Source organism: Eschrichtius robustus, chromosome 13 (genome assembly GCF_028021215.1).
Source record: "Eschrichtius robustus isolate mEscRob2 chromosome 13, mEscRob2.pri, whole genome shotgun sequence".
Taxonomy (NCBI): domain Eukaryota; kingdom Metazoa; phylum Chordata; class Mammalia; order Artiodactyla; family Eschrichtiidae; genus Eschrichtius; species Eschrichtius robustus.
Window position 1 is genome coordinate 106,692,240 of NC_090836.1, and position 15,985 is coordinate 106,708,224.

The 15,985-nt window shown below is 37.1% G+C and overlaps 1 protein-coding gene and 1 non-coding gene across 4 annotated transcripts in view; one reads left to right on the top strand and one right to left on the bottom strand.

The window, feature by feature from the left end:
* The window catches only part of SYCE3 (synaptonemal complex central element protein 3), a 31,722-nt gene that overhangs the window by 11,164 nt on the left and 4,573 nt on the right, over positions 1-15,985 (bottom strand). For all 3 annotated transcript variants that reach the window (XR_011075953.1, XR_011075952.1, XM_068560468.1), the window contains exon 2: positions 13,508-13,616. Coding sequence is in view for 1 of the 3 variants with exons in the window: in XM_068560468.1 (XP_068416569.1) it covers positions 13,508-13,616 (109 nt within the window). In the remaining 2 variants the exon portion in view is untranslated. The remainder of the gene's footprint in view (positions 1-13,507; positions 13,617-15,985) is intronic.
* On the top strand, positions 9,125-9,231 carry LOC137776041 (U6 spliceosomal RNA). The gene has a single exon (XR_011076163.1). It is a non-coding gene; the product is annotated as a U6 spliceosomal RNA (small nuclear RNA).

Sequence of the window (15,985 nt, forward strand, 5' to 3'; positions counted from 1 at the left end):
CTCAGCCGTTTTGTGAGATCATCTGGTAACCCCTAAAATGATTACACAGGTCCTTGAGCATAGATGCGTGAAGATGTTCATTGTAGCATTGTTTTTGGTGATGAAGAGTTGTAGGCAATCTAGGTGTCCATCACTGGGAAGAATGGAGAAGCAAAAAGCAGTGGCTCACCATGGAATAAATACTATATTGCAAGTTAAAAGTAATAGATGACATGTACACGTGGCTACTCAAATAGGTCTTCATAACATAGTCTTGAGTTTAAAAAGTAAGATAAAAGCTGGAGATATAAAACAAAAAGTATGAATTTTACAGAAACACATAGAAAGGGATATACCAAAAAAAGGAATACAAAAAAGAGCATAAATAAACAAATAAGTGAGGATTGTTATATGGGCCAGTGACGCTAACACGCTATGAACTGAGAAGTATGGTGTCAACCTTTCTGCCAGAGAACCATAAAGAGAAACAAACTAACAAATAAACCAGACTCATTAGGAAATAACAAATGGGGATCCACTATGGCAGACAGGCATGGAAGAGAACAAAGTCAATCACAGATACAGAAAACATACTATATTCTCTTCACTGTGCCAGGCAAGTGGGTACCAAGGGAAACAAGCACATTCCAAATACGATTTCACTGTTAGCACTGAACTAGGCAAGGGAGATGCCAGGAGGCTTAAGACACAAGCTTTCTCAAAATGCATAAAAAGTCAGGGAGTTAAGACACATCATTCAGTTGAAAAAATATCTATTCAGCACCTAGTATGGGTCAGCACCTGTTTAAGTTCTGGGGACAGAGCAGTGAGAAAAAATGTCAAAAAGTCTTGCTCTCATGACCATTATATACTAAATAACAAGAAACTTACATAGTACCTATAGTAAACTTATACAGTGTGTTAGAAGGTAACAGGTGCTAAGGAGAAAAATAAAGCAGTGAAGGAGGGTTGAGGATGCTAGGAAAAAAGGATCTGCAATTTCAAGAAGGGTGCTCGGGAAAGACTTCACTGAGGAAGTGACCTTTAAATTAACTTTTGATGAATAGAAGTTCTTAACATTAGTGTAGTTCAATTTCTCAATCTTTTATTCTGTATTTAGCACTTCTTGCCTTTTGTTTAGAAAATTCTACCCAACCTTCAAAGTCGCAAAGATATTCTCCCTTATTTTCTTCCCAAACTTTAAAATTTATTTTTGATACTTAAGTTCTCATCACTCTGAAGCTACTGTGTGTTTGTGTGTGTGCAGGGACCCGTTTTAAATTTTTATTCTTATTCATAACCAATTTTTCTAGCTTACTTGTTAAATAGTCCCTTCTTTCCTCCACTGATCTTCCATGTCACCTGTGCTATGTATAAAACTTTGTGTGTGTGTTATCTGTTTCTGGGCTCTCTGTTGTACTCTGTTGCTCAACTTGTCTATCCCTAAGCCAATATGACACTGTCAATTATATAGTTTTATCATAAACTTTGCTAATTGTAGGGTGAATCCCCTGTCCTTGTCCTCCTCAGAAGTATCTTAGCTATTTTTGGCTCTTAAGTCTCCAATAAATGTTTTATTTATTTATTTTTAAATTAATTAATTAATTTATTTTTGGCTGCGTTGTGTCTTCGTTGCTGTGCGCGGGCTCTCTCCAGCTGCCGCAAGTGGGGGCTACTCTTCATTGCGGTGCGCAGGCTTCTCATTGCGGTGGCTTCTCTTGTCGCGGAGCACCGGCTCCAGGCGCGTGGGCCTCAGCAGTTGGGGCACATGGGCTCCAGAGCACAGGCTCAGTAGTTGTGGCACATGGGCTTAGTTGCTCCGTCACATGTGGGATCCCCCCGGACCGGGGCTCGAACCCGTGTCCCCTGCGTTGGCAGGCGGACTCCCAACCACTGCAATACCAGGGAAGCCCAAGTCTCCAATAAATGTTTTAGAATCAACCTGCCAAGTTCCATGAAAAACCCTATTAGGATTTTTATTAGAACTACTTTGAAGCCTTGGATGGAATTTGGGGAGAATGAACACATTTATTATATTTTCTTTCTACTCATGAAGGTAGCTATAGCTCCATTTATTTTGGTCTTTAATATCTGTTAGTCAAGTTTTGTAACTTTCTGCATATAAGCCTTGCATATTTCTTGTTAAACTTCTTCCAAGGTAATTCATAGATGTACGTGTTTGTGTTACTGTTATCGTTGCCATTATAAATGTTGCCTTAAAAAATATGTTCTAATTCTTTGCTGCAGGTATATAAAAATGCAATTAACTTTTGTACATTGATTTTATATTCAGCCACCTTGCTAAGCTTTATTATTTCCAATAATATGTGTTTTATGTTCTACATAATAAATTCAGTAATTAGCTCCACGTTGGCCCCAGTAGTCCCCACCTTCTGGTAGTCACACCCTTCTGTAGTTCTCTCATATTGTACCAGAGTTGATCCATGTGACCAACAGATTATGGCAGAAGTGATGGCATGTCATTTCCAAGATTAGATGATAAAAGACTGTATCTTCTGTCTTGGGTCCTCTCTCTATTATATATATAAATATTTCTCGGCTCACTTGCTCTGAGGGAAGTTATTACATGGCCAGCCCTGTGGAGAGGCTACATAGAAAGCCTCCTGCCAACAGCTACGTGAGCTTGGAAGGAGACTCTCCAGCATCCAGTCAAGTATCCAGAGATTGAAGCCATGACCTAGAACTTGACTGCAAACTCATGAAAACCGCATCCAGAACCACGCAGCTAAGCCATTCTCAGATTCCTGACCCTAAGAAACTGTGATAATAAATGTTTCTTGTTTTAAGCTGCTAAGTTTGGGTTAATTTGTAATGCAGCAAATAGATAATACAGATTTTGGTACTGAGAGTATGGTGCTGCTGTAACAAAAACCTAAAATGTTAAGAGTAGCTTTGGAATGGGACAGTTGCTGGAAGCTAGAAAACCTCTAAAGATTTTGAGGAGAGCATTAATGAAGGTTTAAAGTGCCTCAAACTCACTGTTCATAGGATTTTGGATTTTGAGGAGGCTGCATCTGACATCATCTATAGTCCTTGGAGATGTAAATATGTTGACTCTTGTTTCTGTGGACTTTCACTAACAGTGGCTTATCATCTCATGTATGTATTGGTTAGGTCATTGCTGAGCTAGCTCCCAATGTCCTCTACACTGCTATAGAATCTTTCTAAAACACTTATCTCTTCATGTCATTCCACTGCCTAACTTTCTTCAGTTATTCCCGTTGCCTGTAGGATGATTTCTTGGTGTGGCACACAAAATCTTTCATGATCTAACCCCAGATGATTCATTTAGATTTACTCTCTATCACTTCCACTTGTAGTGTATTCAACAGTAATTGAACCCTAAGTCCAACCAGCTTTCTTATACTTTTGTTCCTTGGCACAAACTGTTCTTTTTGTCTGAAAGCCTTCCCTACTTACCACCTGTCTATCTGGGGAACTCCTCACAATACTTCAGAGAAATGCTCCATACCTCCTCTTAAAAAATTCCACAATTTACTACACAGATTTCAGCCACTCATCCAAAATCTCATTGAAATTTTAATATCCTTTTATTATAGCAATTAGCATAGTACATTGCATTTATGTGTCTGTACATTTATTTCTCCATTAGATTATAAGCAACTTGAGCTCAGGGCTTGGCATAGGTGGTTATTTAGAAAGTGTTTGTTTGGACTTCCCTGGTGGTCCAGTGGGTAAGACTCCGTGCTCCCAGTGCAGGGGGCCAGGTTTGATCCCTGGTCGGGAAACTAGATCCCACATGCATGCCGCAACTAAGAGTCCGCATGCTGCAACTAAGACCTGGCGCAGCCTAAATAAATAAATTAATAAATATTTTTAAAAAATAGTGTTTGTTGAACGAATGAATGAATGAATGAATGAACGGTGCTTTAACCCCTCAGTCTTTGAGCTCTGGGATTATATTTTTCCAGCTTTACTGAAGTATAATTGACAAATAAAAATTGTATATATTTAAGGTGTACAATGTGATGTTTTGATATTGTATGCATTGTGAAATGATTACCATCATCAAGCTAATTAACATTTCCATCACCTCACAGTTATGTGGGGTTTTTTTTTTTTGGTATGGAGAGAACACTTAAGATCTACATTTGTAGTAAATTTCAAGTATACAATATCATATTAGCTGTAGTCATGATGCTGTACATTACATCTCCAGAATGCATTCTTCTTGCATAATTTCCTGGATATATACCCAGAAGGGGAATTGCTGATCATGTGGTAGTTCTATTTTTAATGTTTTGAGAAACCTCCATACTCTTTTCCATAACGGCTACACCAGTTTATATTGGTACATTATACCGTTTGCATTGGCTCTGTGATTATATTTTTGACAGTGTGTAGAATATCTCCACCTCTATATAAAACTGGCCCTTCCAACTCAGCATATCCATAACTGAACTCACTCTTCCCCACATCCTTCTAAACCTGCTGTTCTTTCTGTATTCAGAAACTCTCATTTCTTCACTTTTCTCCTTTCCTCTTTCATTCAGCTAACTCATGTTCATATTTTAGTCTTAGCCGAGAAGTAATTTACTCGAGGAGGTCTTCCTTGGCTCCTTACATCAAATTAGGTTCCACTTTTAGCTACCCATAGATAGCACCATGTAGATTATTCAGTCTTAACACTCATAGAAATCCGTTGTAACTACCTGTTTAGTTATTTTTCCTCTTTACATGATCATCAGCTTCAGGAACAGGCACCCTACAATAGCACAGCTGGAGGACAGCACATTGTGGGAAGGGAAATAATCAGACCTTTTGGGGACTACTAGACGCTGGCTCTGAATGGACATTAATTCCTGGTGACCCAAAACATCGCTACGAGTGTAGTGATCTACCAGTCAGAAGAGGGGCTTGTGGAGGTCAGGTTATCAATGGAGTTCTAGCTGAGGTCTGTCTCACAGTGGGCTTAGTGGGTTTCTGAACCCACTTTATGGTAACTTTCTCAGTTCCAGGATGCATAATTGAAATATATATACTCAGCAACTGGGAGAATCCCCACATTTGTTCCCTAATCCACAGAGTGAGGGCTCTTTGGTAGGAAAGACCAAGTGGAAACCACTAGAACTGCCTCTACCTGTGAAAGTAGTAAACTAAAAGCAACACTGTATTCCTGGAGGGATTGCCGAGATTATTACCACCATTAAGGACTTGAAAGATGCAGGGGGTAGCTCCCCCACAGTCCCATTCAACTTGCCTGTTTGCCCTGTACAGAAGACAAATCTTAGAGAATGACAGTGGATTACTGTAAACTCAGTCAGGTGGTGACTCCAATTGCAGCTGCTGCGCCAGATGTGGTTTCGTTGCTTGAACACATTAACACATCCCCTGGTACCTAGTGTGCAGCTATTGATCTGAAAAATGCTGTTTTCTCTATACCTCTTAGTAAACACCACCAAAAGCAGTTTGGTTTCCACTGACAAGGCTAACAATACATTTGCATTATCCTAATTCAGGTATATCGACTCTCCAGCTCCTTAGTTGCCTTTCCCTTCCACAGGACATCAAGCTGTTCCATTATACTGATATTATGCTGATTGGACCCGGTGAGCAAAGGAAGCCAGACACAAGTGTATACACTGTGATTCCATTATATGAAACTCTAGGCAAGTATATCAGTTGTTGCCTGGTGCTGGGGAAGGAAGAGTGGGAATTGACTGGGGGAGGGGCAAAAGGAAACGCTTTGGAGTGACAGAAATAATTTATACTTTGACAGTAGTGTTAGTTATACTGGTGTATACATTTTGCAAAACTCAGTGAACATTACACTTAAAATGTTTATTTTATTATTTATTTATACCTAAATAAAGGTGACTTAAAAACAATAAAAAAAAGAACACTATTTATCAGTACTTATGGGTTGCAATGACATATCTAGAGATAAATGCACAGCTCCAAATGTTTTCATAACTTAAAAAGGAATAAAAATAAATGAATAAAGCATTCAACTCAAAGTTTTAATAAAACAATAATAAAATTTTAGGGAAGGCAGGATGAAAAAAGCCCAGAAATCCAATTAATTTAGAATGCAGAAAAACAAATGCATATTAAGATGCTTTCCCTGCCCATATGCCCTTCTCTGAGACTTTGTCTTCATCCACAGGGCCTACAGATGGGTTGAGCTTAAACTTCCATATTATCACCCATGTGGCCTAGCCTAGCCACTCATGAATGATGTACACTATTACATACTTTGCAACATTTAAAGCAATAGATTGGATGTATACATAGCATCTTGGAAAGAGCTGACACACATAATTCTGAATGAAAAAAAAAATAGTATGAAAAATATATAATCATTTATAGAAATTTAACATAAATTTACCATTTATAGAAATTTCAAATAAATGTATAAAATAGCAATATACATTTCACAAGAACATACACACACAAAAAATACACATTAGAATTGTTGCCTACAGGTGGAGAGAGGAAAGGGAATGGAGCATGGGGACCGAAGGGGATAAATAAAAAAATTAAACTAGTAGTACCCTGCATGGACCAATGATCATAATGTATCACAAACTGAGGAGTAGGATAAAATCACTTCTCTACATCTGAGGTTGAAAATAAAGAGACAAGAAAATTGTTATACAACAGCATAATCAGGGAATAGGGGGACAGTCTTGAGGCACCGACACAAAGTAAAATGGAAAATAACAAAGAAATAAAATGGATTACAGAGATGATGATGAAGATAAGACAAAAAGAGACAGACAATATGGATAACTGGAATTTCTGAAGAAATAAACCAAATAAATAGAATTAAAAGTATCCAAAGATACAATAAATGAAAAAGATCTTATAAAAATACTCAAATCGGGCTTCCCTAGTGGCTCAGTGGTTAAGAATCCGCTTGCCAATGCAGGGGACACTGGTTCGAGCCCTGGTCCGGGAAGATCCCACATGCAGCGGAGCAACTAAGCCCGTATGCCACAACTACTGAGCCTGCGCTCTACAGCCTGCAAGTCACAACTACTGAGCCCGCGAGCCTAGAGCCCGTGCTCCACAACAAGAGAAGCCACCGCAATGAGAAACCTGCGCACCACAACGAAGAGTAGCCCCGCTCACCGCAACTAGAGAAAGCCCGCGCGCAGCAGCGAAGACCCGACGCAGCCAAAAATAAATAAATAAAATAAAATAAATAAAAAATACTCAAATCTACAGCTCTAGAGATCTAACATGTCCTAGGAAATATGTTAGAGGGTATTAACACCAATCTTATGCTGGTGAAGTACAGAACTCCAAGAATAAAGAAAGAATCTTACAGGCAGAAAAGTCACTTTTAAGAGACAGAGTGTTTCACATATCTTCACAGTGCCACTAAATGCTGAAAGCATATTTTTAAGTTATAAAGAAAATAATTATATACCTAACCAAGTTACCATCCAGTTATAAATATAGATATATTCTTAAGCATTTATGAATTCAGGGAATACGATGTCCAAAGCTATAGTTACTAGGTTTAACTCTTTGAATTATTTGAATACAGAATGTGTGGGTCTCAACAACCTTAGGAATTATGATTACAGAATAGAGTGTAAACGTTGTAAATGTTATTGTTAATGTAAACATTATTTGTACTTGATAATATACAAATACAGGTAATAGTATAACGAAGGACAGTTGTGCCTCAGTTTCTTTATTTGTAAATAGGGATAATAACAGTCCCTATATCTCAAAAATTGTTGTGAGGATTAAATGAACAAATTCATATAGTGCTTAGTATAGGATCTAGCAATTAATAAGTAAGGCATAAATATTACTGATTAGTGTTATTAGATCCTGAATAAAGATAAAAGATACAACTGAAGAAATAACACTAATTTCCTTAATGTTTCCCCACAAACTTTCTTAATTTTAGTATAGTTTTTATGGTGAAGAAATACTTATTTTAAGTAAAGAATTTCTTCAGTTTCACTTCAATTTAAATTCTTAAGTAAAATTAAAGGTAGTACTCTTTATTTTAAAAGTAGCTTGTATAGTATGATTCCATTTTCATTAAAGTGTATCTGTCAAAAAAAGATTCCTCTATGCATCCCGTATTGGTCCATTATTCTGTTTTTGCATAGAGAGAGACTTGGAATCATGTTTGCCAGTGTTAACAGTAGTTAATTCAGAGTGGCTGGATTTTGCTGATTTTAAACTTTTCTTGTAATTTTCTATTTTAATTGAATTTACTTTGGATTTTAAAAACAATGTACATGCAACATTTCTTTTAAAAATCATTGTTTATTTAATAATTACCAACTTATGAATTATTAATAATATTTATTAAATAATAAACATGATTATTCATTATAATCATCTAATAATAGTTATTTATTTTAAAATGCTAATAATGCTGTATAAAGCAGTAATCTAATAAATTAGAAAATACTTATGAAATGGATGAAGTGGAAGCATAAATTAAATACACAAACTACACAATCTGAAAGCATTAACCAAAGAAGAAATTGAAAAAGTTATCAGAAGTTATCTCTAGTAGTTTCACCATTAACTATTCAATAAAGAGTTGTTTCCAAATACTATATGTATAATTTCAGAATACAGAAAAAGATAGAAGACTCTAGAGGCTGAGTAGAACTGGATATTACCACAGTTTGATCAAGTGCCTTTGAACAAGTTATTTATTTATTTATTTATTTATTTATTTTGGCTGTGTTGCACAGCCTGCGGGATCTTAGTTCCTTGACCAGGGATTGAACCCAGGCCCCGGCAGTGAAAGCGCTGAATCCTAACCACTGGACCGCCAGGGAATTCCCTGAACAAGTTATTTAAACTCTGTAAGCTCTGATTTCCTCCTCATATGTAAAGTGGAAATAATAATAGTGTCTCTCCCCCATAAACTTGTTAGGAAGAATAAATGAGATAATGTGTGTAAAGCATATGGTAAAGAGACCAATACATGGTAAACAATAAACATAAGCTATGAATAATAAAATTACTACTATTATTATTATTAGAATAATACAAAATATCCAACAATCTACTGCCTTCCTGTACACTAGTATTTATTATTTAGTAAATAAAATAGAAAAATACACCATTTATAATAGGAACAGAAACACAGAAGTAAATGTATTGAAATATTTGGAGAGTGCCCCCTTTGACGGCATATATACTAAAATTGGAATGATACGGAAAAGATTAGCACGGCCCCTGTGCAAGGATGACATGCAAATTTGTGAAGTATTTCACATTTTTATGTAACGAACAGCATGATGACTATAGTTAACCAGACTGCATTGTATATTTGAAAGTTACTAAGGGAATAGTATCTTTAAAGTTTTCATCATAAGGGAAAAAATAACTTGTAACCATGTGAGGTGGTGGATATTAACTAAATTTATTATGGTAATCATTTTGCAATATATACATATACCAAGTCATTATGTTATACAATCTAAACTTATACAATATTATGTATCAATTATATCTCAATAAAACTGGAAAAAATAAAATAAAATTGAAGGCAAAAAAAATCTGGAGAAAAATATTGCAAAACCCTTTGAGACATGTTAAAGAACACTGGAATAATTGGAGAGAAATACCACATTCCTACCTGAGAATGTTTAATGTTAAAAATATATCATTCTTTCTATATTAACGTATAGGTTTAACACAATTCCAAATAAAATATTAAATGAATCTATTATTTATCTGGAGAATAAACATGTGAGAAAAGGTAAAAAAAGAAAAAAGGAAAGAAAAAAGAATAATGAAGGGGAACTCACTGATTAATAATAATGAAACCAGTGTGATAAGCCATAAAACCTAACATGTAACAGGTTAGCTATCTCTGCTCTACTATATATTAAAAACTTCATGAGTAATAAAGAAATCACTTCTAAACTAATAGGATAGTATGGGATGGATTTGGGGATGGGGGAAACCAAGTTAGAATCTCTCCTTCTACCTGAGAAATTTTACATTCTCAAGGCTCACCCCCATAAGGCACTCTACAGCCAAATTTGTACTGTATCCTAGGTCATGAGTTGACTTAAGTTCAAGAGAACAGAAAGAGAAACTTTAAGCCTTGGAGTCAAGATGATTTGGCTTTTTAATATTGCTTAAATTATGCATATATACTTAATAGTTTAAAATAAACATATATATTTATATAAATACATATAAATATGCACACTTACATTTATTTGCTGGTTGGTGCTTCTGATAGTTGATGACTGCTTGTTTGGTGATTTTCCTTGCCCTGTGTGGTCACTGGAAAAATTGGGCAAGAGCCTTCCCAGGGGCAACAGAGGCCAAGAACTTACGTGTTGGGCTTCACTTTAAATTTAACCTAAAGCGTAAGGGTGTGAGATTCATCATGGCCCAAAGCCATGCTACTTCTGTCAACAATATTTGTCCTAACTTGACCTAGGGACACTATGACAAAATAGTTTTGCTGCTTACACCTCAGGTAGAAAAATATTTTATTGTTCTCAACCGTTGGATTTGAGTCCGTGGGCCCAAGAATGTATTGTTTACTTAAGAAATTACAAAAGGTAAATTTTACAAAACATTTTAATACTATTTAACCTGTGGTTGCTTATATGTTGATAAAAACATATCTTTACCAGCTGATAAATTGCTAAAGAAAAATTCTGAAAGATGTATATTGCCCCCCCAAATTAGACAACTGTGCAGAACATTTATATAAAAATAGAATAATAAAAAGAGGAAAATATGTGCAACTAAAATGAAGGAAAGAATAAGCTAAAGGGGAAATAATGGACCTTCCATCAATTCAAGGAATGTGATGTGGAAAAGCACCAAGGGGAGGGGATGTGGAATCATGCACAACAGAAGCCTCATTCATGCCAAGTAGATGCAGGCTACATTTGTTTTATTTCTGTGAGAAAGGAAGTACACAAGCCTTCCAGGATGTGCAGATGCTTAAATACAATAGTTGAATCTATCAGACAATTTCAGGTTTACTTAGAAAACTTAAAAGACAAATTTTTAAAATTGTCAAAGCTAAGTCTTTTATGTGACTTGTTTCCATATAAACACCTGTCAACCTTGTCTCTAAGGTGAGAGAGCATTTTTTCACAACACTATTACCTTAGTAATATCATCTTAGCAATATTAACTTTTATTATTACTTAATAAATTATTAACTATTACCTTAATTACTGTTGGAATTATTTGCCAAAAAGAGAGACTCTAGTGAATCTAAATAAAAACGCAGTACACAGCCTGGTTCCTTTGGCACACCAGATAGTTTAGAATTAAACGTTTGAAAAAACAAACAGGGCTTCCCTGGTGGCGCAGTGGTTAAGAATCCGCCTGCCAATGCAGGGGACACGGGTTCGAGCCCTGGTCCGGGAAGATCCCACATACCGCGGAGCAACGAAGCATGTGCGCCACAACTACTGAGCCTCTGCTCCGGAGCCCGCGAGCCACAACTACTGAGTCTGTGTGCCATAACTACTGAAGCCCACACGCCTAGAGCCTGTGCTCCGCAGCAAGAGAAGCCACCGCGATGAGAAGCCCGCGCACTGCAACAAAGAGTAGCCCCCGCTCGCCACAACTAGAAAAAGCCTGCGTGCAGCAAAGAAGACCCAACGCAGCCAAAAATAAATAAATAAATTTATAAAAAAAAAAAAAAGAAAAAACAAACACAAAGTAGAAGAAAATATAAATGACTATTTCACTGATCTTGGATTAGGGAAAGATTTTCTAGGCATCACAGCAATGGGAATAAATCAGAAAGGAAAACATCGATACATTTTTACTACATATGACTTCTGTTTACCAAAGCTTCATATACAAAATTAAAGGAAAATAACAAACTGGGAAAAATATTTACTACAATTTTTAACAAGTCTTAATACATAAAGAGCTCTTACAAATCAATAAGAGATGCTATCACAGAAATCTGTTATTCTCTTATTGTTCTCAGTGCCAAGCCTGAGGTAAGGCTAGCTCCTTTTTAGCCTTTAGTTCTGCAAAACATTCCTAATTGGCCTTCCTGCCTCTAGTCTTCCCTCTCCAAACCATCTCTCACACTGCTACCAGAGGTATCTTTTCAAAAGGCAAGTGTCTTCCATGAAATCCCAAATGTCTCCCTATCACCTAAACAAGAAAGGTAAACCTCTTTAGCTTGGCACTGAAGACCCTTCTTCTCACCTTTTCAGCCTCTTCTTTCTTTGGCCTGCCTCCTTGTGAATCTCATGCACTAATATGACTTCTTGACTATGCCAGTCTTTCCCTCACGTGCACACAGCCTTGGTTATCTCCTCCTACCCACAGGCCCTACCCCATCTGTCCAATCCCTGCTCCTTCCCTAGTGCTCTGCTCTGTTCAAAGCCTCACTTGCTTCCCCAGGCAGTCAGCCTCTCCTTCTTCTCTGCTCCCTCCCTGGTACTTGGTATACACCATTATTAGCATTTCCCAGGTTATAATTTTAACATAAAGTTAAAATGTGCTTTAATTTTAACTTATATATTTAAATTATAATTAGTCATCTTGATGTCTGTTTCTGGCCCCTGCCCACTTCTTCTTATGAAGGAGCATCTCTATTCAACTTTGTATTCTAGAAAAGCACATAGTAGGTGCTTAGTAAATGCTGTTAAATAAGAGACTATTTAATTAGTTGAAGGAATTAAATAATTTATAGTGGAAAATGAATTATAGGAGCTTTTAGCAAGGTATATATAAGACTTTCAAGTACATGGGCACAAAATTGCAAACATTTCTAAGCAGAAATTTTCTGAAGACTGTTGTAATAAATGGAGATTATTTATAAACTAATAATGTCCTTAAAAATAATTTGTTTTCGTTTGAGTAGAGTATGCAGGCTTTCTAAAATTTGTTTTACATTATGATTTTCTCTAGCAAAACGCAGGCTCACACAATTATAAGAATTACACATTTCTGAACTAGTAAAGAACAAATTAAAGAATTATAATGGTATCACTACCACTGCTAGTTACCGCTTAGTGGAAACATGTTGAATAAAATAACAGACAAACATTTTTTTTCCAAAAATGGAGAAATTTGTTGAACTCTACTGCTGCTTCATTACACTGGCTGTACCTCCCATTTCAGCACCTCACCAGTCTTAGCACTATTACTCTGAACTCTTCTTATTTAAATGATTCACAGAAAGTATGTTCCAACTTTGTTCACAGGTGTTATATTAACATCATTTGTCATTTGCTGAGTATTTGAGCTTGGGTATGGTACTGTGTGCTCAGTTACAAAAGAAGAAGTCACTATTTCTGCCCTCAAAAAGATAACAGCCCATTTGCAGAAATAAGATGCAAACGCACATAAAATAATCAGAGAACGAGTCAAGGCACTATTCAGTGGTTAGTGTAAAATCTTGTGGTACAGTAGTTATGTGGTGTAGAAGTTGAAAAGTAGTCAGGGAAGACCTGGTTGAGAAGGCACTTGATTTGAGCTTAGAAGAGTAGGGAGGATTTGAGTTCTTGGAAAGAAGGGTGAAGGTACCCTGCCTGGGAAAACATCCTACCTGAGATTTTTTCCATCTCTTCCAATAGCTTTTCCAAGTCTTTATTCAGGTCTGACAGCATTTTCAGCATGTTGTCATAGTTTCTTTCACCAGGGTCAGAATCAGCCATCTAGGCAGTGCACAGAAAGAAGATGCAGTGAGACAGACCAGTGTTTCAATTCTAGCTCCACTACTCACAGTTGGGTAGCCCAAGCCAGAAAACTTAGGTCATCTTTAACTCCTTCTCTTATCTTCCTGACCTAAGGGGTCACTGAAACTCACGAATTTTATTTGTTTATGGAATAAACATTAAATCATCTATGGGTCAGGAAGGGTCAGTGCTTGAGAGCCACCACTGAACTGAATCCTGCCCTTGAGGAGATCATAGCCTGGCCCAGCTTTTTAAAGTCTCTCCTATCAGTGCCTTCCTCCCTCTCTCCAAGGTTGCTGCTTTAATTGAGGTCCATTCCATCATCCACCATTGATTACAGATTTACTGGGCATCCACTATGTGCCAGACATCTGCTATGGCTCTGGGGACACTGCAGTGTATCTGAGGATCCAAATAGACTGGATGCTGTCATGGAGCTCCCATTCCAGGGAGAGAGACTGATAATAGCCAAGTTAACAGCTTCATAAAGATACCTTCAGTTTGTGGTCACTGCTACAAAGAAAATAAAAAGGATGGTGTAATAAAGATTTTTCATGGGGAGAAATGCTTTGGCTTGTAAAGTCCAAGAAGTCCTTTCTAATGAAGTGACATTTGAACTGCCATTTGAATGACAAAAAGGAGTTGTCATGTGAAGATCTAGGGGAAGAGTTCTAGACAGAGAGAATGGCAAGAAAAAGTGAGAGTGTCCTTGGTGTGTTTTAAGGAATAGAGAATGGGGTTGAAGAGAAGAGTGGTAGGACATGAGGTCAACTAAGTAGGCAAGAACTTTGGTTTTATTTTGAGCGTGTGGAAAAGCCACTGGAGGTTGAGAGAGCAGGGGATTATGTGATTATGTTTTAAGGTGACAGCAGACTTCAGCTGCTGTTTGGAAAATGGACTGCTGCAGAAGGTTGAGAGGAGGAAAGAGTGGGAAGATCAATTAGGCAGGAGAGCACTGAAGTGGTCTAGAGATGACAGTGGCTTGGACTTCGGTGACAATACGAATAGTGAGAAGTGAAGTGTTCTGGTTATATTTTGGAAGATAAGCCAACAGAATTGGGTAGAGGACTTGTGTCAAGGTTTGCAGGGGCAAGTGATGGGAAGAGAGAAAGTGAAATGACTTCTAATTTTGGTGAGAACAACTTAATGGATGGTGGTGTTATTAACTGAAACAGGGAAGAGTAGGAGAGGAGCAGATTAGAAGGTAAACCAGGTGCTTTTCTTTTTTTTTTTTTTTTTTTTAGGCCGTGCCGCGTGGCATGTGGGATCTTAGTTCCCAGACTAGGGATCAAACCCGTGCCCCCTGCAGTGGAAGCTCGGAGTCTTAACCACTAGACCGCCAGGGAATTCCCAGGTGCTCTAGTTTGAACATGTTACTACTATGAGATGCCTATTAGGCCTCCAATTGGAGATACAAATAGGCAGTTGAATACATGGGCCTGGAGTTCAGGAGATAGGTTGAAGCTAAAAATATAAAGTTTGGAACTAGTGGTACAGGCTCTCTTCATCTTTCACTTGGACTATTGTCATAGACTCCTAACTGGTCTCCCTGCTTGTAGCTTCCTCTTGTCCAATCTATTTTCCAGTTCACTCCCAGAGTGACCTTTCCTAACGTACAAAACTAACCACGTCACACTGTTTGAAATCCTTCAATAGCTCCTATTTCTTTCAGGATAAAATACAACCTCTTTACTATAGATATAAGATCCTTCATAATCTAGCTCCCGACTGCCCCTGTTCTCATCTAGTTCCAAGATGTGACCAAATAAGCTGAAAGCCTTAAGAGATCCAAAATGTAATGAGATATTATTAAATATAATAATAATCTCTTGTAAATAGAGATTATTATTTACAAGAGATGTAATGAAAAGATATCCATGAAAATAACACAAAACTCTGGAAAGTTAAAATCTCTACAGTTTTCTTACAAAAGAGCTAAGGAAGTACAAAATGGAGTAAAATAATTCTATCATGTGGGTGGTTACAAAAATCTACGTGAAGGCAAAGAAGTAGGTAATTACATACTTCATACCTAAGTTGTGTGGACTGCTTGCTCAATTCATTAAGTTATGAAGTTCCACTTATTTTATCCATACATTCAACACTTATTTATTGAGTACTATTTTAGATCTGAAGATACAGCAGTGAAGAAAACATTAAAATCCTTGGACAAGATTAATGAGTGAAATAAATATAAGGAGGGGATAAGTACTAAAGAAAAAAAGTCAACCAGAGGTGGAGGGTGGGAGACAGTATGTACAGGGTAGTGGCTGTACTTCAGATAAGTGTGCAGGGAAGGCCTTGCTGAAGTGATTTTGACTAGAGAGCTGGAGGAAGTGAGAGAATGG